The sequence below is a fragment of the Henckelia pumila genome, chromosome 3, assembly GCF_033568475.1.
Source record: "Henckelia pumila isolate YLH828 chromosome 3, ASM3356847v2, whole genome shotgun sequence".
Lineage (NCBI taxonomy): Eukaryota > Viridiplantae > Streptophyta > Magnoliopsida > Lamiales > Gesneriaceae > Henckelia > Henckelia pumila.
In genome coordinates this window covers 176,002,817-176,027,842 of record NC_133122.1, presented here as the reverse complement: position 1 = coordinate 176,027,842, position 25,026 = coordinate 176,002,817, and the positions used below count along the sequence as shown (strand labels likewise).

General features: G+C 34.8%; 2 protein-coding genes across 10 annotated transcripts; one reads left to right on the top strand and one right to left on the bottom strand.

Moving 5' to 3' along the window:
* Window positions 1-3,745: 3,745 nt before the first annotated feature.
* Window positions 3,746-19,181, top strand: LOC140893001 (putative callose synthase 8). Of its 6 annotated transcripts, none has more exons than XM_073302069.1 (41): window positions 3,746-4,138; window positions 5,042-5,142; window positions 6,012-6,133; window positions 6,213-6,294; window positions 6,439-6,543; window positions 6,636-6,740; window positions 6,867-6,953; window positions 7,043-7,134; window positions 7,359-7,485; window positions 8,760-8,864; window positions 8,977-9,053; window positions 9,157-9,313; window positions 9,589-9,726; window positions 9,808-9,925; window positions 10,065-10,393; window positions 10,809-10,861; window positions 10,964-11,024; window positions 11,430-11,511; window positions 11,596-11,645; window positions 11,768-11,854; window positions 11,942-12,076; window positions 12,161-12,255; window positions 12,356-12,440; window positions 12,524-12,684; window positions 12,854-12,977; window positions 13,086-13,180; window positions 13,292-13,430; window positions 13,573-13,724; window positions 13,994-14,100; window positions 14,184-14,306; window positions 14,402-14,470; window positions 14,594-14,762; window positions 14,866-14,977; window positions 16,033-16,152; window positions 16,242-16,354; window positions 16,731-16,814; window positions 17,023-17,135; window positions 17,220-17,449; window positions 17,593-18,441; window positions 18,526-18,711; window positions 18,798-19,181. In XM_073302069.1, exons 1-41 carry the CDS (start codon window positions 3,892-3,894, stop codon window positions 19,029-19,031), a joined length of 5,820 nt encoding a protein of 1,939 aa, XP_073158170.1. In that variant the 5' UTR covers window positions 3,746-3,891; the 3' UTR covers window positions 19,032-19,181. The 6 variants fall into 6 exon arrangements, with proteins under 6 accessions (XP_073158170.1, XP_073158169.1, XP_073158171.1 ...); XM_073302068.1 differs by having other exon boundaries at window positions 8,760-8,897; XM_073302070.1 differs by having other exon boundaries at window positions 3,749-4,138; window positions 4,969-5,142; window positions 8,760-8,897.
* A 960-nt stretch (window positions 19,182-20,141) lies between these two features.
* Window positions 20,142-24,169, bottom strand: LOC140891261 (C2 domain-containing protein At1g53590-like). Of its 4 annotated transcripts, none has more exons than XM_073299668.1 (12): window positions 23,823-24,169; window positions 23,627-23,701; window positions 23,030-23,173; window positions 22,766-22,861; window positions 22,536-22,667; window positions 22,206-22,358; window positions 22,040-22,081; window positions 21,819-21,867; window positions 21,449-21,541; window positions 21,195-21,378; window positions 20,764-20,887; window positions 20,142-20,577 (listed from the first exon to the last, which is right to left on the bottom strand). In XM_073299668.1, the coding sequence occupies exons 1-12, from the start codon at window positions 23,949-23,951 to the stop codon at window positions 20,290-20,292; spliced, it is 1,509 nt and encodes a 502-aa protein (XP_073155769.1). In that variant the 5' UTR covers window positions 23,952-24,169; the 3' UTR covers window positions 20,142-20,289. The 4 variants fall into 4 exon arrangements, with proteins under 4 accessions (XP_073155769.1, XP_073155770.1, XP_073155772.1 ...); XM_073299669.1 differs by having other exon boundaries at window positions 21,195-21,372; XM_073299671.1 differs by having other exon boundaries at window positions 23,916-24,169.
* Between the last annotated feature and the right edge of the window lie 857 nt (window positions 24,170-25,026).

Sequence of the window (25,026 nt, the reverse complement as noted above, 5' to 3'; positions counted from 1 at the left end):
ATTCATTGAAGCTCAACTTAAGCCCAGCCATTTCTTAAAACTCATTTTTGTCATGTGCAACACATAATTACTACATACAAAGTACTTGAACGTAAATTACTCTGTTTGATTTTATAATCTTAGAGGGGAAGGAACAGAGTTTGCTGAAAAAGAGAACGCAACCAGTTTTGTAAACCTATATCTTTTGACGAGGTCTATATTTCAGTACATTTTATAATCTTTTTTATGGCGAAAAAGGCCCCCCAATAATGCAAGTTTTCAACAACTTTTGCACATAAAGTTATCGACCCACAAGCACCCACTAACAAATTTTACAGCCCTTCAAAACGTGTCGTGGTGCTCTTTCTTTTATTAACCAAAAGCTGATTTATTACTCGGAACAAAAGCGAGGAGCTAGCTTTTAAAGTTGATGATCGCATAACTTTTTATTAGTCGCACAAAATTGATCTGTCGATAATTACTACGGTTGAAGTACAATATTTAATTATTTATTTTATAGACGTTTGGACGTACACTTACTCGTCGAGTGAATTTCATATGAGGGTCGGAATAAGGAAAAATTGCATATATTACTCTCGGGTTTGCTGATAATCCCCTATGAAAGTTTTTTAAGCTAATAACCCCCTGTAATTCTAGATATGTAGCAAGCAAACCTTTACAGCTAAAAAATAACGAAAATACCCCTACTTAAAAAAATGATTAAATTAATTTTTTTAATGATTTTATATTTAATTGAATAAAATAATCAAATTTCAGTTAAATAACTATGAAACTTATATATAATAATTTTATATTAATATTTTCATTTTTTTAAGTAGGGGTATTTTCGTCATTTTTTCGTTATTTTTAGCTGAAAAGGGTGTGCATGATACATATCTAGAATTACAGGGGGTTATTAGCTTAAAAAACTTTCATGGGGGGTTATCAGCAAACCCGATATTTCACAAGGGTAATATACGCAATTTTCCCTCGGAATAATGATATATGTTTCGAATCGGGAAATTTAAAATAAATAAAATCCTTTGTCAAAAATAAATAAATAAATAAATAAAATCCACAGTTAACTTTTAATTTCTCCCAATTGAACAATCTGGAGGTACCCCTGTGACTACACAGCCTGGCTATTGCTTTTAAGAATTCAATGCTATTACTTTGTAAGAAAACATTCTAAATGAAACCTCAGCCATGCAATTTAAAAATGGTTCTTTACAAAAATCAGTAAAAAGTCTCTGATTTATATCTCTGATATTTTTTTTAAAAACAAATTTACGTAGAATTTTGGTGAAATCCTTGCCCAGGAAAAACTCATTCGATCAAGTATATAATTTGTACTTATTTTACTTCCATCATATCATAAACTACTTTTAACCAAATTGTAATTATAAATAATATTTTCACCTTTAATATCATCATAAATTCATCACAATTTTTTTTAAATAATTGATTGTTTCATTCTTTCGACACACAATAAATAAATAGATAAAATTGGTCAATACCTTAACTTGGTTGCCTTGGCCCAATGTTTTTCCTTTTTGGCTTTAAGTCTTTTTCTTTATTGTTTTTCTGTTCTACAGTCTACACCCACATTGTTCTTCACAAAACCCGCCAAAATCAAACTCCTACTATTGTTAGAAAGTTAATTATTTTTTATTTTTCAGACATCTCATATCTAAATTTTCTATTCTTGAATAATGTCATTTATTTACAAGTAAATTCATGAAAACAATAGTCCCATTACTGTTAAACTAATTGATTTTTAACGAGGAAACTAAATTATTTATTTTCGTTTGGACATGTACTTTAAAAACGTACGTTTTTAGTGTTTTATAAATGAAAAACTTAATGTGTTTGGATAAAATTTTTGTAAAATATTTTTGAAAAAGGTTTTTTTAAAAGTGTTCTTCAAGTATAGTTTTTAAAAAACACTTGAAAGGTATTTTTAGAATGAAACTGTGGAAGACAAAGATGAACAACATTGCTTTTGAAATGTTAAAAATATTTTTATATAATAGTTATCCAAACACATATTTATTCTTAAAACAACTATTAAAGTATTTTATAAAAAGTTTTTAAAAAACACTTTCATAAAAACGTTTTTATAAATACATGTCGAATCATAACCTTAATTTTTTACTTTATTTTAATTGATCACTTTTAAATACTCCTATATCCAACTTCGGTACGGATTTGTTCATGTTGCACACAGCGTGTCAGGTCTTTATTGGCCCAAATGATGTGGATCCCACACGATTTATGTGGGACCCACATGATTGGGCCAATAAAGGCCTGACGGCATTACCCTTGCTACAATTAATATTACAACATATTTAAAATTTACTAAAAAAATTAATTCAGTTGGTACTATTACATCTCAAATCACTACAATTCGAAAACTAGCAAGTCTCGGGAAAGTCTATGCTAACTCAAGGGCAGTGCCCTTGGGGTGGCGTGTCAATACGTGATTGGTTAAAATTAGTGGGTCCTCCCGCAAGTCTCATATTAAGTTATAAACCCAAGATGTATCTATCCCAAAAAAATTGTCTATAGAGCATCTCCAACTAGGGGTGCAAACGAACCGAATCGAGCCGAATAATGTAAAATTTTAAGGCTCGAATTCGGCTCGATAAGAGTATATTCGAGTTCGAGCTCGATTCGAAGTTCGATAGTTTCAAATATTTTGGCTCGAGCTCGGCTCGAAATGAAGTTCGAGTTCGGGTTCGGCTCGAAATATTCGAACCTATTCGTGAACTATTCGGATATTATGGTTCGAAAAGCTCGAAATGTTCGAAAAAAGTTCGAAATGTATATATATTTATTATATAATTATATTATATTAATTAAATATTAAGGTTCGCAAACTATTCGCGAACTATCGAACAGTATAATTTCGGCTCGAGCTCGGCTCGAAAAAAAGTTCGAACATGTTCGAATTCGGCTCGAGTTCGTTAAGTTCGAATACAAATCAAATATTTATCGAGCGGGCTCGTAAAGCTCACGAACAAGTTCAGTTCGTTTACACCCCTATCTCCAACGATGCACCAAGTGCAGAATTGAAGTCCAACGAGGGCGCTATTTTGAGCACCAAAATAGCGCCCCCACTAATCCTACGCCAAATATAGCGCAGAAAATGGGCTGCACCAAATTTGGCGCAGCCCACTTTTTTTTTTTATTAATTTTTTTATTAATTTTTAATTATTAAAATTTATTTTCTTGAAAAATAATTTAATATTTAATTTATTGTTTTAAAAATTAAATATTAGAACAAAAATATTTAATATAATAATTCATTAATTTTATCAATAAATATTTAATTATTAATTAAATTTAATATTTATTTAAATAAATACTAAATAATTAAAATAAAAATGTAAATTGGGTGACAAATAGCAAATTAGAATAATATATGTAAAATAAAGAGAATATTTCGAGAATATTCCTTTTGGTGTAAGATTTGATGTAAATGGGTTGGAGATGGATGTATTGTTTGGTGTAAAAATTACACTATTTTAGTGCAGAACTTGCACCAAAATGATGTTTGTGGTTAGAGATGGCCTAAGTGGTGTAATTTCATGAGTTTATAAGTCACTTTTTTTATTAGTTTAAAATATTGTAATATATTGAAAACCAGTCATTAAATTACTCACAAGCCAACTTCAGCACGCAGCGATTTCAACAAAAGCTAAAACAAAGCAACAAAAACAAAAAAGATTACTCGCATAACCAAAAGCACTCCAAAAAGCCAAAACCCACAAAATATTAAGCAAAAGTAATAAATCCCAAAAAACACAATGCATATACACTCAAGATCCCATAATAATATATATACCCTTTGCCCATGCAATCTCAGCACTGTTGTTCTTCACTCCCAAGATTTTCTTGGTATCCCACAAAATGGCAGAAATTGTTCTTGCAGAACCCACAAATGATCCAAACCAAAATTCCGCAGGCACCAGCAGTAGAAGAGTGTATGATACTGCTGGTACTAGGCCATTTATAAGATCGCTCACTCTAGGCCGCGAGCATGTGCCCGAGCCCTTTGATAGCGAGAAGCTGCCTGTTACTTTGGTTTCGGAGATTCAGAAATTTCTTCGTGTGGCCAATCAGATTGAAGTCGAAGAGCCCCGTGTTGCTTATTTATGTGAGTCTTGATATAGCTTGCTCAAAAGATTACACATTTAGTGGCGTTTATTGCAGTTTGTGCATGTTTCAACTATAATATGAATTTGTGAAGTAGCTTTTCAGTTTCTTGAACGGTGAGAAGTTTTTTCGAGTTTGTGAAATGTGCTGAAGGAGTGCTAACCTTTGGTTAAATTGAGATGTTTTGAAATTTGAAATTTACCATGTGCCTTTTCCAAGTCTGATTTGGAAGTGAAATTATGTGCCAGGACTCTAAAGGTCGTTCCTTTAGGTTCAAGATGAGGTTCAACTCATGTAATACTCTGTTCTAGTTTTAGAGGTCAGGTGACTCCTACATGCATAACATTTTATTGTGCATAGCGCTTAGAACTAAACAGCTCAGCTTGAGACTATCTGTGGTACCATTCTATTGCGATCCATTTCTTGAACCCGAGCAAGCACAATAGCAGTCGTTACGTGTTTGTGCGTGGTAACAAACTCGTTAACCCAAATTGCTGTAAAGATTCATTTTAACACCTTATATAAGTCAATTCAAACATCTTATACAAACCGATTTAGGATAAGCGGCGTTACATCTAGGTTGGATTCTGATGGGAATTCTCTAGTCTAAATTAGAATGTGCAACCTCAATAAGTTACAACGTGTTGATTCTTGAATTATTTGAATGGAAATATGGCCGAGTCGAAAACTTTTTGCAGTCTCGTCCTTGGCTTATTTATTTGCTATAATTGTTTATGGTGCCAAAATTAAGTTTGTACAGGGGAGGGGGTTTGTTGATTTGTTTTCTTGAGTTTTGAAACTGATATTGAGTTTTTAATCTCTCTTTATTAGTTGATTCAAAGACAAGTGTGGAAGTATCCAATGGTTTGTGTACTAACACAAATTGATCGAGTTTTTCACTCAGGTCGATTTCATGCCTTTGAAGTTGCACATAACTTGGACAGAAATTCAAGTGGTCGAGGGGTTCGACAGTTCAAAACTTCTCTCCTTCAGCGGCTTGAACAGGTAAACTGTAAACAGAAGCCTAACGAGACAAGAATGAAAGAAATTTCGTTGCTGCCACTTCACCTAAAATGCACCTCTCATTACAAATTTTCCCATATAACTCTCTTTACCATATTTTTCTAAATTCAATATTCTTGTGCTAACTTTGTTTGTGATCAGTAAAAAATTGTTCAATATTAATAAAGGAGCTAGATACTTGCTCTAAAACACATATTCGTAAAGTTCTGCAAGTCCCTTTGGCATTGCCCGAAGCTCTGTTGAATCACTCTCGATGGCGATAAGGCTATGGTGTTATCTTTTTCAAACTACAAATAATCCTCCGCACACAATGCATGTCTATACATTTTTTGACATGATCCATAACTGTATTGTACAAAAATTTTACGCAAAAGTCATTATATTGAAGTAAACTTTTCATTCTAGTTTTGTGTTTTATTTTTATTTTGTCATATTATTTCTAATTATAATAAAAGTAATGTAGGGAATGCATGCTTGGAAATTTTTTTGATATGTTTTAGAGACCAAAAGTAGTTAATTAAGGATCTATTGCTTAAGAATATACTAATTACCATTTACATGCAATGGACATGTGAATTAAAGTTTTAAAAAATACAGTCTTATGTAATATAACAGTTTTGTGCAGAATGTAATAAAAATGAGTGATCTACACAGAGCTATTGGTGTCCATAAAAATGGTCCTTTTAGCTATCGAAAATTGGAAGAGTCACATTATTTATGATCTTCGAAACTCCATGGTTGGCTATGTACACGACTCTGTAACTCAGAACCAAGAACACACTTAGGAAAAAAAATGTTCACCAAAAAGATGTCCTAATTATCTATTTCATTATTTAACTTCGTTTCCCCAGGATGAAGAAGTTACAATCAGGAAAAGGAAAGAAAAGAGTGATTTACGTGAATTAAGACGTGTATATAGACAGTATAAAGACTATATCATCAAACATGGTGGAGAATATACTTTGGAGAATAGGTGATGGTTCTGGTTCTTCTAGATATCTTGTTGTTCATCTATTAGAATAAATTATCGATGTTATTGTTTCTCTTACCAGAGAGAGGTTGATCAGAGCACGTGCCATTGCGTCGATTTTATTTGAAGTATTAAACACGGTCACTTCAGCTGCAGGTTCACAGGTTTCCTTTCAGTCCCATTTTCCCTTTTCCTCTTAGGCTAATGCTTCTTAATTTTCTATTTATAATTGCTATGAAACTCATTAGCTCGGTTTAGTATCCTTGATTATGTACAATACATGAACACTGCATTTGACTCCACTATAGGCCCTTGCTGAGGCTGAAAACGCAAGATCTGAATTCTATGTGCCACATAACATTCTTCCTCTTGACCAAGGAGGCATTCCACATGCGATAATGCAACTTCCTGAGGTCTGGCGCTCTTCAATAACTATTCAATGTTATTATGTTTAAAGCTATTATAGTAGATGAAGTGACTTCTGATGAATTGTAGAGGTGTACAGATTAAAGCTGCAGTGGCTGCTGTCCGTAATGTTCGAGGTTTGCCTTTCCTGGATGATGCCAGACTCGACTTGTTTGATTGGCTTCAGTTTTGCTTCGGATTTCAGGTGCCTCTCTGTTTCTTTGTTTCTTCGTTTTTCTAGTTCTCTGTATTTTGAATACATGTCCAAACTTGCTCGAGATATTTTGTTCTATCCATATCTTAAACTGGTTTGTTTGTCAACTTTCAATAGAAGGGAAATGTTGCCAACCAAAGAGAACATTTAATTCTCCTACTTGCCAACACGCATGTTCGGCATTGTAATAAACAATCATCAAAGGTGTGCCTAATCTTATTCACCAAACATTTATTCTGAAGATATTTTCGTTTCCCTTTTTCTGGTATCTGAAGAAAGATTTTTGTTAATAGTTAGTTGATGAAGCTCTGGATGCACTGATGAATAAATTCTTTAAAAATTACACAGAGTGGTGCAAGTTTCTGAACAGAAAAAGCAACATTTGGTGAGTACAAAATCTGCTATTTTTGTTTGAACTGAAATGAAGGTTTTGAGTTGTGGAAATTTTTTACAATACTATGCTTGGTAGATGTTATCTAGGCACTACAGAAGATTCCTCAATGTTCTCATTCTTGATCTTGTTCTGCTAACTTTCTCTAGAGCGTACAAAATTTGTGTGTCAAATTTTATCTATGGTGACATTACTGTATATTTCATTTTCTTATACAGGTTGCCATATTTAAAACAGGAATCACAACAGTATAAACTTTTATATATTGCACTTTACCTGTTAATATGGGGAGAAGCAGCAAACTTAAGATTCATGCCAGAATGCTTGTGCTTCATATTCCACCACGTAAGTTGATTTCTTTTTGCCATCACCTTAAACTTCATAGTTTTGAAAGCTTATTGTACAGATTTCAGCTTTGGCCATAAATGTTTGAGGTACGCTTTCACTTGAAGCGTGATCATTAAATTAAGTTTGAACCTCTCAATGGTTGTCCAAGGTTGTGAAATCCACAGGCATAAACAATCAAATACATACACACATGCAGTACTCTAATTGGTTTCTGGGGATTCTAAGAGTTTTATTTCTTGATAAATCTGGGATACTGGATTGGTATTGACTTGCTTATGCTGCTAAGGTGGCCCTTTTTTACCATCTCTTCCTACTGGAGTAGTTAGTTGCTTGGAGCGGGATTAGGAAAAAACATTTTTATTTAGGTCCTCAATAAAAATTAGCAAAGGACAGAAGTTGATCGTCTGCGGGATTCACCGAGTGTTGTATGTTACAATGAGTTACATGCAATTTTATATTTGATAAGACCTCACCTAAGCTATAGTAATGTGGTTAGAAGAAATTTTAATATAGTACAGTTTCCAAAGACGCAGAACTTATGTTTTTAACTTCTTTAAGCAGTTGAAGGCCAATAAAATCTTGTCATTTGTCATACTTAATTTTTGCATTACAAGCTCTTTAGATTCTGTAAGTGGTTGATACTTTGTATGGTTTGGTTTGTACTCGCTTCTTCCTGGTGGAGTGCATTTTTATGTTGTAAGAATCATTCAGTTGTGTACCTTTTACCTGATAGATGATCCAGTGATAACTAACATAGGGATATGGAAATAAACTTGATGTGGCAACCCAACTGAGCAGGAATAGCCTTGTTCCTTTCCTCAATCGTCCCTGGCTCAGTGCTCACCTCTTGGATCCGACCAGAGATCATGCTTCTGATTGTGAATTTGTTTTGGATGGGCCAAATTTCAGAAGTTATCTCTATGTCTTGAATTGTAGTCATGAACCTCTATTGGATTGGAAAGTAGAAGTATTTGTTGTACTCTATGCCTGGTAAAGTAGCAGAGTTTGGTGATTAAGCAGATCAACGTTTTAAACAACAATCGAAGCACTGTGATGAGACATGTATGTATTTGTATTCATTAGTTCTCTTTCTTCAAAATGTTACTTTAATTGATTCCTATGTCCCTCACATTTTCCGGATAATAAATTATTATAGAACCAAAAAAAAAGTTCATGTGACTTAGCTGTTTTCTATTTTAAATATTGAAAATTAGTATACATTTACAAGTGTGAACAGACATGCAAGTATTTTTATTACTAGTTTCTTTCAGATGGCAAGTGAATTGCATGGAATGCTGAGTGGTGCAGTGAGTATGATAACAGGAGAAAGAGTCACACCAGCATATGGAGGAGGATCAGAAACTTTTCTTAACCATGTAATCTCTCCCATATATGAGGTTATACATGAGGTACTTCGAAGCTTAGATAGCATTTCAGTCAGCGAAATTTTTGGCTCATTTATCTAATTTTATGTCCTCTTTACTGCAGGAAGCTATGAAAAACAGAAATGGAACAACCGATCATTCAACATGGAGGAACTATGATGACCTAAATGAGTTTTTCTGGTAAGAAATGGACTTCTGATGCAGCCTAAGGAAACTCTTTGGTTGGGGTTGTCACTTTATCTCAATTAGAAGTTGCTTTACTGTGCTTGCTTTTTAAATCAAGGTCTCCAGATTGCTTTGGGATAGGTTGGCCCATGCGCCTGGACCATGATTTTTTTTATGTAGACTCTTCGAATAATGATAAGACGAAGAAATCCCGAGCACCCCATGAGACTCGTGAGGAAGCCCAAAGAGAGAACAATGAAGATGATGAAATGGAAGTAAGCTACCTTCTCAAATCACATTCCATATTATTACATCCCAATTACTATGTTGACTCTTTGTTATGTGGTCCATGAAGTGTCAGTGATTGCATCCTATATTGCTAAAAATGAATCTGAGAATTCAGTTTTGGGAAGTATTTCTCATAATTTTACTCGTCTCCCCTCTTGTGGTTATGCATCTGAGTAGCTTATCAATCGACCAGGGCCAAACAATATGCAGCCAAAGATGTAAATTTTTCATTAATTTCTGCTTCCATACAATGTTATGTTAGGGCAATTCTCCAGCCATTGCAGATGAGATCCGGGAGCGAATGTGGCTTGGGAAGACAAATTTTGCAGAAATACGTTCTTTTTGGCAGATTTTCAGAAGCTTTGATAGAATGTGGAGCTTCCTTATTTTATCCCTCCAGGTATATTCTTGTGGCTCCACTATTTATGCTCTTTTAGTAAAATATGCAGAATCAAACCTTTACTTTTTTTAATTTGTTTAGGCAATGATAATTATGGCTTGTCATGATTTGGAATCTCCTATACAAGTATTTGATGCGGCAATACTGGAGGACGTTATGAGCATATTCATTACATCAGCAGTTCTTAAGCTCATCCAAGGTGCACATCAATATTTTATGTTTGTCTAGGAGACACATTATTTGCAGTGATACTTGAACTTCTGATTTCTTTTCTTACACACTTATTCAAGCAAAAAACTACAGAATTCCAGATTTGAAAAGGATTCCTGATTTTGCAGCTATTTTAGACATCGTTTTCACATGGAAAACTAGAAGAACTATGGACATTGCTCATCGCAGAAAAGACGTGCTGAAGATGGTAATGGCAGTAATGTGGACAATCATTCTTCCAATATTTTATGCTAAATCTAGAGGAAAATACACCTGCTACTCTACACGGAATGGAAGCTGGCTGGGAGAGTGGTGCTATTCTTCCTACATGATAGCAGTTGCTTTTTACTTGACCAGTAATGCAGTCAATATGGTTCTTTTTCTTGTCCCTGCGGTTGGAAGATATATCGAGACATCCAATACGCAAATGTGTACTCTGCTGTCTTGGTGGACACGGGTGAGAGTTTAGAGTATTGTTTCTTCGTTTCCAGGGAACTTGAAACTTTTGTTGCAATGTTCGATAATTACTCATAATGATCTATTGCCAAATACAAATGCTTCCGCTTCGGATCCCGCTTTTGAAAACTAGATAGATTAAATGTACATGCATAAAATAGAGAGCAAGTTTTGAAATTTATTTTCTTTTAATAATTTATTTTTCATGTTGTATTATATGGGATAGAACTCGTCATCAAGAAATACACATGTTTAAAGTTTTCCTTGGTCAAATTTTCTTTAAAATATTTTATTAGTAGTATTTCAATCGTTGCTTCCATTTTTTATTTCAGTTTGCTAATATAAATACTATCACGTGATTCTTACTTTTGTTCACTTGTCTTCACTCACATTTTGCAAACACTCTGAATTTGTAGCCTAGGTTATATATTGGAAGAGGAATGCAGGAGAGCCAAGTATCCCTCCTGAAGTATTTCCAAAATCTCTGCTCTATTTGTTTTCTCCAATTTTTGTCTATTTGGCTTTTCTATGATGCCTTTTCTGACAGGGATAAGTTACGGTGTTGCTTCAGGTACACATTGTTTTGGATGCTTTTGTTGCTAAGCAAATTTTCGTTCAGCTATACATTTGAGGTGAGTAGTTTTACACTTCTATTTGGTATCCACATCAATCTGAACAGGAAAAAAACACAGTCGTTTAATTTGTGCCTATGTTGAATCAAACTTCACTATTATGCTTCATGTCAATTGCAGAGTTGTGAAATCAAACTTACAAGACAAGTGTTTTGCAAGAAAATATTCGAATGGAAGAACTAAGTACCTCTTTTGTTAGAAACTTTAAAATGGTACTGTGGCAAATTGACTAACAAAGTGACAGCGTCCTTGATATGAATAATATATATTACGAACTCAACTCTTTTGATGGGAAGTTGAAACAATTGGTTACTGAAGTTTTGTTATGGGAAGTCGGCTATGTTCTAATGTATGTTAAGAAAGCTCATGAAGGCACTGGTAAATTTGTGAATTTGAAATATGCAGATCAAGCCACTAATATCACCAACAAGACAGATCATGAGAATTGGGATTAAAAACTATGACTGGCACGAGCTTTTCCCTAAAGGTAGCCACTGAGATCATTTGGACAATAAACTTGAAACATCGCAATGCCATTTTAAACATCATCTGATATTGGTTTATCATGCAGTCAAGAGCAACGCCTGCGCAATTGCAGCTATTTGGTCTCCGATTATCCTTGTAAGTGCTTAAAGATATACCAGAATGTTGGAGCATGTCAAGATGCAATATACTTCCCCCAACGGAAATCAATTCACAATGCAATGCAATTTCCAAGTGAATTTTCCTTCATTTTTATGTAGGTATACTTCATGGATGCACAAATATGGTATTCTGTCTACTGTGCTGTTTTTGGTGGAGTCTATGGAATTCTGCACCATCTTGGTGAAGTAAGCTATCTGCCATTTTTCTTTACCCCTATCTTCTCTTTCATGAAGTAGAGATACTCTTTTTCTTAACAAATTTGTTTCAACCAGATTCGTACTCAAGGGATGTTGCGAAGTAAATTTGACACTTTGTCTTCTGCATTCAATGTCTGCCTTATGCCACCGCAAACAAAAGACAATAAAGAATGGATCACAGATTGGCTCTGCCACCCTGGATTTCTGAAGGTCTCTTTTCTAGAAATTGTAGTACAAAATGAACTTTTTGTTTTATGTAATTTAGTGCTGCTTTCTTAACCAAGCTAGTTTCAGGATTTAGAGAACAAGAAAGGCGGAGTTATAAAGTTTGTTCTTGTATGGAACCAAATTATAAGTAGCTTTCGCGATGAGGATCTAATAAGCAACAGGTTGATTGTGCCTTTCAATGTCTTACTATTATCATTCTTTTTTAATTAATATTTCTTGTGTATGGTTTTAATAATATTTAATATTCGATGATCGGAACAGGGAAATGGATTTAATGACAATACCCATGTCTTCCGAGTTATATTCAGGCCGGGTCTATTGGCCTGTTTTCCTCTTAGCTAATAAGGTATACCATTTAGGTTCAAACTCCTTTGCATGCGACAAAACTGATGCTTGGAATATTAACGTGTCTCTTCCTTCTGATTGCAGTTATCGACAGCACTTAGCATTGCCAGAGATTTTGTGGGAAAATATGACTCTCTCTTGAATAAGATTAGAAAGGATAACCACATGTACTTGGTTGTGATTGAATGTTATGAATCACTGAAGTACATATTGGATATCCTTGTGGTGGGTGACCTAGAGAGAAGGTAGACAATTTTTTTTATTAGTTGGATATAATAATTTAAAAGAAACGGAACCTATCAAGAAAAAAGAGCAAGAAATTACAGCTTTGTTGTTGTAATTCACAACCCATAGGTTACAGTCTCATCTTCGTTCCTCTACTAAATTTTATATATCAATTTATTCTCTTTTCAGAATAATATCAGGTATAATCGATGAAATTGAGGAAAGTATTGCAAAGTCATCTCTCCTCGAGGACTTACACGTAAATAAAGTACCAGATTTACATGCTAAATGTATTGACTTGGTCGAGCTTCTGGTAATTTTCATGAGCAAATTCCAATATATTTGTCAAAATAAAAGTTTGGGTTATATCACGACCCTCTATATTTAGGTGTTAGTACTAACATGGTGTACTTTTACTAAGGTTGATGGTAATGAAGATCATCATTACAAAGTTGTGAAGGTGCTTCAAGATATCTTTGAGCTTGTAACTGTTGATTTGTTGGTAAATGGTTCCAGGTTGGTGTAGTTCAGTCAATGTTAAGCATGAGGTTCAGAGATTTTTTCAAAATATTTACCATCTCTTTACTTCATTTTATTTAAGTACTGCATTCAATATTTATGCATTAGAACGGTGGATCTGCTCCACGCGTACCAGCAACTAGAAGGACACGAAACTGAATTTTTTAGCCACTTGGAGCCAGAATTATTTGCATCGAGTCATTCCATTCATTTCCCATTGCCAGATTCCGATCCTTTGATAGAAAAGGTACCTTTATTTGGTTCCTAATTTGTTTTATGAAGTGTTGGTTTCATATTGATCTTGTGTTACACATTACATCTCTAGAGCAAGTGTACAAGTACACACCAAATGAATTTAAAGAATGTATCCGCCCACTTTTTTATGACAGATTAAGCGTTTTCATTTGTTGCTTACTGTCAAAGACAAAGCTATGTATATACCTTCAAACTTGGACGCTCGTAGACGGATTTCTTTTTTTGCAACGTCTCTCTTTATGAAAATGCCTAAAGCTCCAAAAGTGCGCAGTATGTTGTCATTCAGGTGGTTTCTCTTTCTTTCTTTCTTTTTTTTAATCATTCTCTGGTATCGTATATTTAACATGAGTCCCATCATTTCTGCAATACTTTGAATAAGTAAAGAGATATAATTTAATCATCTCAAACTTGTACGACTCTTTTTCAAATCTAACTTCCATTGCTTCTCCGCTAGTTTGACGTAAAAAATTCATCATCCCATTACCCATATAGCATATCGACTATCCAATCGACAAAATGTGTTGGCATCACCTTGTTGATCCACTTTAATTACAGTGTTCTAACACCCCACTTCATGGAAGAAGTTAAGTTCTCGAAGAAGGAGCTTCATTCAGCTAAGGAAGGGGTTTCAATTAACTTTTATATGCAAAGGATATATCCAGGTTATCAAGTGCATTATTATTATTATTTTTGGGTACAATAGCCTCTTGACTGTCTCCTCACGTTCTTTTCCATTTGCTCTCAGATGAATGGGAAAATTTTCTCGAACGGATAGGCAATGAAAAATCAGACAGTGTAAATGATGAAATCAATGAAGAAGATTTAAGAGACTGGGCTTCTTTCCGAGGGCAAACGCTGAGCAGGACTGGTAAGTCATGAGAGCATAATCGACATCTGTTTTGGTGAAGTATATATGAGTGTCCAAAATTTGTAAAAATTGACTCTTTCTTTTATTTCAAACAGTTAGAGGAATGATGTATTACAGGAAGGCCCTCAAATTACAAGCTTTTCTAGATATGACCGAGGATGATGGTAAGTTTCATTAACTACTAATTTATTCAACAAGTGTAAAATTGCATCATGATCCAGTTTGAGGCTCTTTAGAAACGAGAATTTGAGCAAGAAACAACTAATGTTCTATGACATGCTCACCAGACATTCTCCAAAGTTACGACGCAATTGATAAGGAAAACGATACATTATCAGCACAACTTGATGCCTTAGCAGACATGAAATTTACCCATGTTGTTTCGTGTCAAATATACGGATCCCAAAAATCCTGTGGAGACCCTCAGGCCCAAGACATACTTGAGTTGATGATAAGGTAGTTTCTGAAGTCAAGAGTTCTGTTCAAAATTTATCAGTGTATAACAAATATAGTTGGCTGATATTCTTAAAAAATATATATTATTCACCTTTGTTCATAGATATCCTGCTCTGCGTGTTGCGTATGTTGAAGAGAAAGAAGAGATTGTGAGTGGTATAACTCGGAAAGTATATTCTTCTATATTAGTCAAAGCTGTCAATGGATTTGATCAGGTAATAACTAAAGGAGATATATTGCTCTGTTCATAAAAATAATATTGATGAGAGAATTTTTGAAATGAAGCTTAATGGTGACAAGCACGTGCATTTGAAAAGGCAAAAAACATTTGCATGATTTCAAGACGTGGAAATGAAATATTTGTTTGTGTTCACTGTTTACAAACATGATATGTCTGCAAATGGAAGAAAATTATCACAAAGAAAATTTGGTTTAGCTCAGAATGCTGCTCAATTTTTAACTATTGTTATAATTTTCTGCAAGACAGGAAGATGCTTATAGTTCTAAACTAATTTCACCATCTTCGGGGCTATCCCGTGCTCATTACTTGAAGTAGTAGCTGAGTGATAATATGGTATTTATGGGATGTGAAATGTCTCAAAAAATGAGCAATGGTTTTTGACTTGTGTTGGCTAATGGAATTCGGCATTAGTTTCATTGCAATGGCTAGTTAATGATTGGAAATGTGTAAATTAATCTCTGATATTAATAATACCGTTATGGCATGTATATTGGGCTGAGAAAACCGAGGAAGGAGGGCTAGTTTACAAGATCTAACTAGAGAAGGATCAAGGCCCAAATCAAGGAGGTCAATAGTTAGCCACAGTACACGTGGAATGGGAGGAAAGGAGAAGAATAAAATGTGACGAGAGGGAAGTTGATAGGAATTTCGTTATCGTTCCGAGAGTTTTGTCACTAGCATTACTAGGATAAGGGGATATTTAGTACAGGATTTCTTTTCTGGGAAGATATTTTCATACATCATATTTCGATATAACAGTTCCGTTCCAGAATTTTTATTGTTGATTGTTTCTTTCAATACTTACCTTGATCTGCTAAAGGTCAAAAGCCATTTTGTGGTTGCAACAAATATCATGAGATTTAATGGTTTCAGTATTTCCATGGATTTCAAGTAACGCAAAGTTGTGGACAAAATATCAATTTTCATATGCTTTCTATCGATGTACATGAATGCAATGAACAAAATCCTTTTATATTATAACAATGAAATTTTGCTAGTCAGAGTTACATACTTGATTTTTTCTTGCAGGAGATTTATCGCATAAAACTTCCAGGATCACCAAATATAGGAGAAGGAAAACCCGAGAATCAAAATCATTCGATAATTTTCACACGTGGTGAAGCTCTGCAAGCAATTGATATGAATCAGGTATTGCCTTTTTTGTTTTTATATTTTTCTCCCTCCAAGTTTTTCATGGCCAAGTTTCATGATGTGAATATCTCATGATTGTCTGGCAGGATAATTACCTTGAGGAATCTCTCAAAATGAGAAATCTATTGCAAGAATTTCAAGGAGTTCAGGGAAGGAGGCCTACAATTCTTGGCATGAGAGAGCACATATTCACCGGAAGGTCAGCTCTTAGGATTCTTGACATAATAGTTGCCTCATTATGTACAGAAACTAGGCAATAGATTGATACCTTCTGATGATTTCCATGAACTGCATTTTTTTGTTAGTCATTGAAACTTAACTTTGGCTTCCTCGGAAAAATTGCAATACTTGATGAGATTATCTAAGTGCTCCATTTTGAGATGCGTTCATTAGGATAGTAGATTAATTAGTTCCATATTCAAAATGGATTTCTAAAACAACTGTCACAGTTGTGGAAGAAGTGAACAAGAAACTATTTTTTTTCAGTGATCTGAATGAAAACTGCAGGTTCTGCCTAATTATACTATACAGAGGAGAATCCTTCACGACTAATCTAATATTATTTTATATTGCAGTGTTTCTTCTTTGGCATGGTTTATGTCTTACCAAGAAACCAGCTTTGTCACAATTGGCCAAAGAATTCTAGCAAATCCGCTCAGGTATTGAACTAGTCTTTGTTGCCTAGTGGAATCAAATCAAAATTAGTATAAAGTATTATTTATTATTATGCTCACTTTCTTTGGTATTAGATAAATCAAATTAATTTGATGTGCTTATATCTAAAATTTAATTTGCGTCTTGGGTCCAAAACAACTCGACGATTGAATTTTGCATTGTCATTAAAATATGTACCTGACATAAATGCAGGGTTCGATTCCATTATGGACATCCTGATTTATTTGACAGAATATTTCACTTGACGAGAGGTGGCATTAGCAAGGCATCAAAAACAATTAATTTGAGTGAGGATGTATATGCAGGTACTTGTGAGTAATTTGCCTTGTTGTTTTTCTATAATAATTCTATGTTATTTACGAATGCAACTTAGAGTTAATGCATTGCAGGATTCAATACTACACTGCGAAAGGGATATGTTACATATCATGAATATATTCAAGTTGGGAAAGGCCGTGACGTTGGACTGAACCAAATTTCAAAATTCGAAGCCAAAGTGGCAAACGGGAACAGTGAGCAAACTCTTAGTCGTGATATTTACCGCCTTGGACGTAGATTTGACTTCTTTCGGATGCTTTCTTGTTATTTCACCACTGTTGGGTTTTATTTTAACAGCCTTGTAAGTTTGTCTGAATTCCAAAATCTTCTGTGCTTCTTTCTCTTTAACGGTATAATTACTTATTGACTAATAGTCACTCAAATTACATTTGATGTAAATTAGGCAGAATAATTTATCTTACGACAGTTTTACCAATTTTGCAGATATCCGTGATTGCAGTATATGTGTTTCTCTATGGACAGCTTTACCTGGTACTAAGTGGTCTTCAAAGAGCCCTTCTGGTAGAGGCTAAAGTGAGAAACATCAGATCGTTGGAAACAGCTTTGGCCTCCCAATCATTTATACAACTTGGGCTCTTAACAGGTTTGCCAATGGTTATAGAGATAGGACTTGAGAGAGGATTCCTTAACGCCATTAAAGATTTTGTTCTCATGCAACTGCAGTTAGCTTCTGTTTTCTTTACCTTTTCTTATGGGACAAAATCTCATTACTATGGCCGAACAATACTTCATGGGGGAGCCAAGTATAGACCCACTGGACGTAAAGTGGTGGTTTTCCATTCCAGCTTTACTGAAAACTATAGATTATATTCACGGAGTCACTTTGTTAAAGGGTTCGAGCTTTTGCTGCTTCTTATTGTTTATGATTTGTTTAGACGGTCCTACGAGAGCAGCATGACATACGTGTTGATAACATATGCAATCTGGTTCATGTCAATGACTTGGCTCTTTGCACCATTTTTGTTTAATCCTTCTGGATTTGACTGGGGGAAGATAGTAGACGACTGGACAGATTGGAATAAATGGATCAAACAGCAGGGTGGAATAGGAATCCAGCAAGATAAAAGCTGGCATTCTTGGTGGAATGAAGAACAAGCTCACCTTCGTCACTCTGGGATCACTTCCCTGTTAATAGAATTACTTCTCTCTCTGAGATTTTTCATTTACCAATATGGTTTGGTATATCACCTCGATATATCTGGACATAACAAGAATTTTATCGTGTATGTGCTATCGTGGGTGGTTATAGTCGTGATCTTTCTGCTACTCAAGGTAAATTCAAGATTCTGTGGTTCCCTTGAAATGTTGATTACTCAAAGAGAAGCCTAGTAACATATCTATGTGATTATTGAGCAGGCCGTGAACTTGGGGAGGCAATATCTCAGTGCCAATTTTCACATGGCATTCCGGCTGTTCAAAGTCATCCTTTTCTTGGGTGTTGTGGCAACAATAGTAACACTTTCGTTCATATGCCATTTATCTATGAAAGATTTGATCATTTGTTGCCTTGCTTTTCTGCCAACTGGTTGGGGCTTGATATTGGTTAGTCTGAAAAAAAGTTCGTGTTTTTATCAAATTCTGTTCTTCGTGTAGCGTTTTTATTCTTAATTTCTTCGTTTATTGGTCAGGTTTCACAAACTCTGAGGCCTAAGATGGAGTGTATTGGCTTGTGGGACTTCACTCGTGTGTTTGCCCGAGCTTACGATTTTGGCATGGGCGTACTTCTTTTCTTTCCTGTAGCTGTCTTAGCATGGCTCCCGATAATATCTGCTTTTCAAACTCGTTTCCTTTTCAATGAGGCATTCAGCAGGAGGCTACAGATTCAGCTAATTCTTGCTGGAAAGAAGAAAAAACGTAGTTGATTTCCTGTGTGTATATAGCAAATTTGTATATTCATTCAAGAAAAATTTTATTCTTGTATATCCGAAAGATAAATATTACTATGTCAGCTGATAGGCTTCCAACATATATATTGTATAAAGTTCTAACAATAAAGGATAATGGTTGCCAAAAACTACCCATTTCTGTAAAGTTAAATTTACATGATTCTTGTTACACCTCATTCCTGACCCACGGCACAGTCGTACCAAAACATGTACTTAATAATTCCCAAACTGGAATAGTTATATGAAAGTCTTACATTTTGGCTATATCAGTTTGCCAAATCAAGTTCCAGATTCAGCACTTCCTCAACACTAACATGGCCTCTGAAGTCTTGTTTTTGAAGCACTGATGTGCTTGTATTAATGCTGCTCGAACCCTTGGTTTTCTGTTGGCTTTCATTCGTTCTTTCAAATGTGTTTGTTGGACCAAATCTTTTCCCGCCGTCTTCAATTTGAATGAGGATGGTAGGAGTAAAGGTAATCCTGGAGATTGTGTACAGTGGGTGACATCATTCACATTTCACAATACTAGTGGCTCTCTGCAGGTGACATTCAATGACTTTATTGAAGCCGGAACCAATATCCGTGCAAAGCTCTTGGCTTGACATTCTTATTTATATACAGACTATGGCTTTTACTCCCTAATGAATCCAGCATCACGAGTTGGGAAATTTCACCACATTTTTTGTTTGCAGATTCAACAACTGATCATCTGCATTTGTATATTTTCCAGGAAGGTAAAACGATAGTAGATGCATTAGTTTCCCAAGCTCATACTTTTAAAGATTACATGTTTTTCTTGTTTTTTTAGCATTCCTAACAAACATATATACATGAAACAGAAACTGGACATATTGCACTTGTCTAACATAGACGAGGCTTGTCTCCTACTCTCAATTTGTTATTTAATTTTGATTACTAAAATTTCTCCCGTCTTATTTGGTGGTTCTTTAAAAAATATAGGATTATGCTTTTTAATGATAAAATAAAGTAGTATGAACTGAGAAAATTTAGTTTTTCTTCCCCCCCTAAAATAATACTGATATTAAAATGATATGAAAATAAGCGAAAAAAATATTCTTGTTTCTTTCTTGCCATATTTCCTTTGGTCGAATGTTTTGAGTTACACTGCATTCATAATATAAAACTCAACATTTTCAAGAAAACTCGCACTAAAACAATGCCTAAGCCTCACTGATAATCAAGCTATGATTCTGTGGAACACTGAACCAATCTGTTAATGCCTACATCTTCGATGTGATTTTATCAGTTTCCATATATTGGTTGGATGTATCAGAGCCCTGGCCTCGACTAGTTTCCTTGTTGAATTATGACCATCACCCAGAGCTTGCTCATCATGGCCACGAATCCGAAATCGATTCCTCGGTTTTCTTTTGTTGTCCATTGCCTCACACTGATCATCATCAACTTTCGGGAGTATGTTGGATGATCTTAGCAAGGAGCGTTTTTTCGCGAAATTTAATTCATCTTCGAAAAGTTGTAGATCATGCGAATATTCTGCAGGCTGCTTTGATAAACAGCTTTAGTGTTTATAAAGGTAGAACTGTGGAACTACGTCAAAAACTATGCTGATTTAAAGATTCAAATGACAGCCAAAATGAAGAAACGAAGTGGGATCATCTCCAAAAAAGCAGGATTGCATCTAAGTGGATACACACAATATTTACTGGTGTCAAAGGATAAATTGTACCTTTTTGTTGCACTCTGAAACAGTCACTGCAAGATGCAATCTTCCCCATTTAATGTTCTTCAATGGCAACCACATCTCATGCCTCCGGCCGTCCCGGATTTCATTGATGCTCAAACAGCAATCTCTGCACCATTTACCTTATTAATTCACTGTAATCAGAAATTGAGAATATAACAGGTGGGTTTGTCAATATTCTTAGCAAATACATTTTTGAAAAACTAGCCTTTGATAAAATATGTCTAACCTTTATTTAGTTCTCTAAAATAAATATGCATACAGCAACTAGCATAAGCTTCCTGACAAAATGTCGCTAAAATTACGTTTTCTAAATATAGTCAAATTAGGAAGTGCGATGAAAAGGACTAGCTCCAAGATCCAGAAAACAAGGTGAACATGATAAAGTATCAATGATAAAAGAGCAGTGAACACACCCCATTGTGTCATTAGAGAAGAAATCCTTGTCAACAACTTCTATGACGAGAATGTTAGGTGATTCCCATGTGCAAATAGGGATCTTGAATTCCTCATGCCATTTTGGAGCCAAAGTTTTCTTCTGAGTCTTGGTCCGAAATCTGTAGGGTCCTAATCGACCCTTCACAAATGGGTCGGCTGAACCTGAAAACAACTCTAGTTACAGTCAAGAAAATCTCGAGCATATAATTGTTAACAAAGAGGTTGAATTAACCATTCAAATCTGCTGGTTTCATATCAGCAGCTTCAAGAATTTCCACAGTAGCATGGGCGATGGGCTCCTTTGCATCAACAAAGAACCAGTTCTCTGATATGGGGGCAATTAGGCAAAGTGATCATAAACCATTGAACAATCAAGCCATCACCAAGTTTTACGGTTTCATCACTCACTCACTTGAAAAAGCGAGGAATGTCCAATAAACTCACTCTATCTGCACAGCTCAGCGTTAGGAGTTGGGAACAGCTGAGACTAATATCGGAACTCTACCTTTTCTTGGTCCAAGATAGAAAATAACACAATGCTTTAACAAATGAAACTCAACTTGGTGGAACATGAATTAGAAATTGTGAAGTTAGAAAGATACCTGGTTGGGGTGAACAGAACTTCTTGACGTCAACCACCAACATGTTAGGCTATAAAAGTAACAGAACATTATAAGTTGGTACATGAAACATTTCAACATCTTAAAAATATGTTAAACGACATAATAAGAACAGAAGTATCCATGCACCTAACTGGAGATAACATGAATGAAGATGATATACATGTTCTCGGGTTCAAGAATCATAAAGTAAATCATCTCACCTCCACTAGAGTTTGCTCAAAGACAAGGGCCATAAGATTATCCTAAGCCAATGAAAATTTATATACAATAAGTCAGATGAGTCTACATAACAGGAAGAATACAAAAGTGGTCTCCATTTTCTTTTCCTCTCTACAGAGACGCATGGAAGCAATTTTATGCACTTACTATCCATCCGGCTATCCCTGGAAATTCTGATACATTGATGCCATGCGTGAATATAGGCTTGACAGTTATCTGAGAATATGGTGGCCCAGCAAAGCATACATGCAAACGACCAATGAATGGCCAACAGGGCAGGAACTTAAACCCAACTAACACCTGCCAGAAAAGAAAGTGAACTATTCATATCATGTGAATTCAGTGAGCAGTTTCATTTCCAAAGGTTTGAAAATGTGGGTTGTGTTTAAAAAAACACAGAATCCGATTAGATTGCTGCAAATTCTTAAAGCTTGCCAAAACTGCTAGATTTGCCAAACAGAGTGACGCTTTACTTACCTTTCCTTCAATTTTCATGTCCAACAAATGTGATTTTGCCCACATCCCAAATCCGAGAAGTTTCCTCAGTTTCACACCAAGTATTGCACTCATATCATCTGCACTTACAAAATTCACTCCCAATTCTAAAACCTGCAGTTGGTTGACAATAATATTCCTTTAACAGAGTAGCAGCACAAGTAGAGCAAATTCATCACATGTTGATAGGTCGTTGGTTCTAGTTCACTTACCAAGTCATCATCACCATTGGATTGCTGAAGAACCCTCATTTCGGTGAAGACTGGTGGGGATCTTCCCAAATGAAGATGTTGAATCTCAGCATCTTTCTGTGCATAAACAAATACGGTATTTCCCATCAAAAATCGAAAATAGGCAGCAACCTCGTACTAGCCCCACAATCACAGCTATCCATCCATCCATCCCATTGGCAATTGTCAATTCACAAGCATCATAAAAAACAATCATCAAGGTTATACCAATATGTCAACTCATACCACAGTCCAAGGTTTATATTTGTGCAAGAACCAAGGAACCATAGGGAGTAGGATTTTCTGAGAAACAATCTCTTCCAAGCAAACAGGCCAAATCTTCTCTATAGCATGGTTCAACCATTTTACAGTTTCCGAATCTGAAAACACCTACAGAAAATGTGATCGACATGTAAGAAGAACACTACATTACTACTTATTTTAATTAAAAAATTTCAACCTGACTGCAATAAAAATGGAATGGACTCAACCCAGTGAAGCACCTTTGTAAATAATGATTATTTCGCATGTTAAAGATTGAAACAGAATTGTACACTTTCAACTTGAGTGACACCTTTTCTCATGTATGTAACTGACATGGCTTCCCTAGTGAAATAACATCAACAAACTATAAATGTAACTCCTCATTTTTACTTGGCTACCACCCCGACATCAAAATCTTGGTCAACTGACTCTTGCTATATTCATTTTCCTACCTCCTGTAACTAGAAACACTCAACTAAACAAAGACATAATGACACACCGATTTCATAATCTCCTCTTCAACAAAACTACACAACACAATCAATCAACGAAGTAAAAACACACTGAATCATAATTTACCATTCGTTGATTCGACTCTATTTTTGCCTCAAACTTCAGTCTCTTTCTCAATCTAATCACATATTCCTCATGAACCTGCAAAACCATCCTGACCCATGAATCCGAATCACACAAGATCTTACTCTTTTAAGGATAAAAAGAAATTTCAATCCGGAATCGCATAAGATCTGCCACATACGAAAAAGAAGAAGCTTACGAAATAGAGATAGACGAGGGACAGAAAATAAGCAACAGGGTGGCAGCAGTCGAATGAATTGAGAAACCATAGTAAAAGCAGTATAATACACACATGGTGGAGTAAAGTTGCGTCTTTTACATTCCCCATCGTCAAAATTCAAATATATACATGATCATCCGTTCGCATGCATAAATCTTGCCATCAAAATCTTGTTAAGGCAAATCACGCGAGTGGCATTCATCACAGGAGAAATATATATAAGCTTAAAATGAACTTTTACAGTTGAAAATGGAATAAATGAAGGAAAAAGAAACAGAGTAGCCCATGATTTCCCCCCAATTTGCACAGATTCAGCCTGAAGTTGACCTTCATATGTTTTTTTTTTTTTTTTCCTGCAATTTTTTACATCCAACAAAGTCTTCGTTTTATATTCCTAATCTTATTACACTTGTGACTGGTTCTTCAAATATTATGTTTCCCGGCCAAATGCGCAGTTCGCATAGAAATCTATTTTAAAATAAAAATACAATTATTTTTCAATAGTTATTCAAAAATACCAAAATGATTTCTGTTTTTTTTAAAAAAAAATTATAGTATCTGTTTTTTTATAAAATAAAGAGCTTTTTTTTTTTAAGAAAGATAAAGAGCATTTTAAAAAACTGAAATTATTAAAGTAACGATTTTTTTGTCCAAACTGGCTCTTAGTTTCAAAATCAAAGTAAATATACATAGTGAACACAGAGGTTGGCACGGTTGGTGGGCAGCATAGCAAAAAAAAAATGATATATACTATATATATTTTCACCAATTTTAGTATTTTCCAACATAATTATGATATATATTCTCGTCAATTATTAAAAAAATGATATATCATTATATTGTATCTTGATCAATTACCGAAACATTTTATTAAATAAATCTTAAAAGTATACCACATATAATATAATACAATTTACTCATATCAAAATTTTTAGTTTAACGTGGAAAAGAATCAAAGATTCAAACCAAGCATTAATTGGGATTAAAAATTTGGCCACCATACTTGACTTCGATTTTCTTTCAACGCCACGATTTTTCCTTCTCCAACTTATGCTTAAATTTTTATATTTAAATTTATAATTATAAAACTTTATCATGGTCAAATATGTAAATTAAAAACAGAGAACCAAATCAGTCCTTTCTTTAAACTAATAATCCACACACACGAAAATTCGCGTGCATA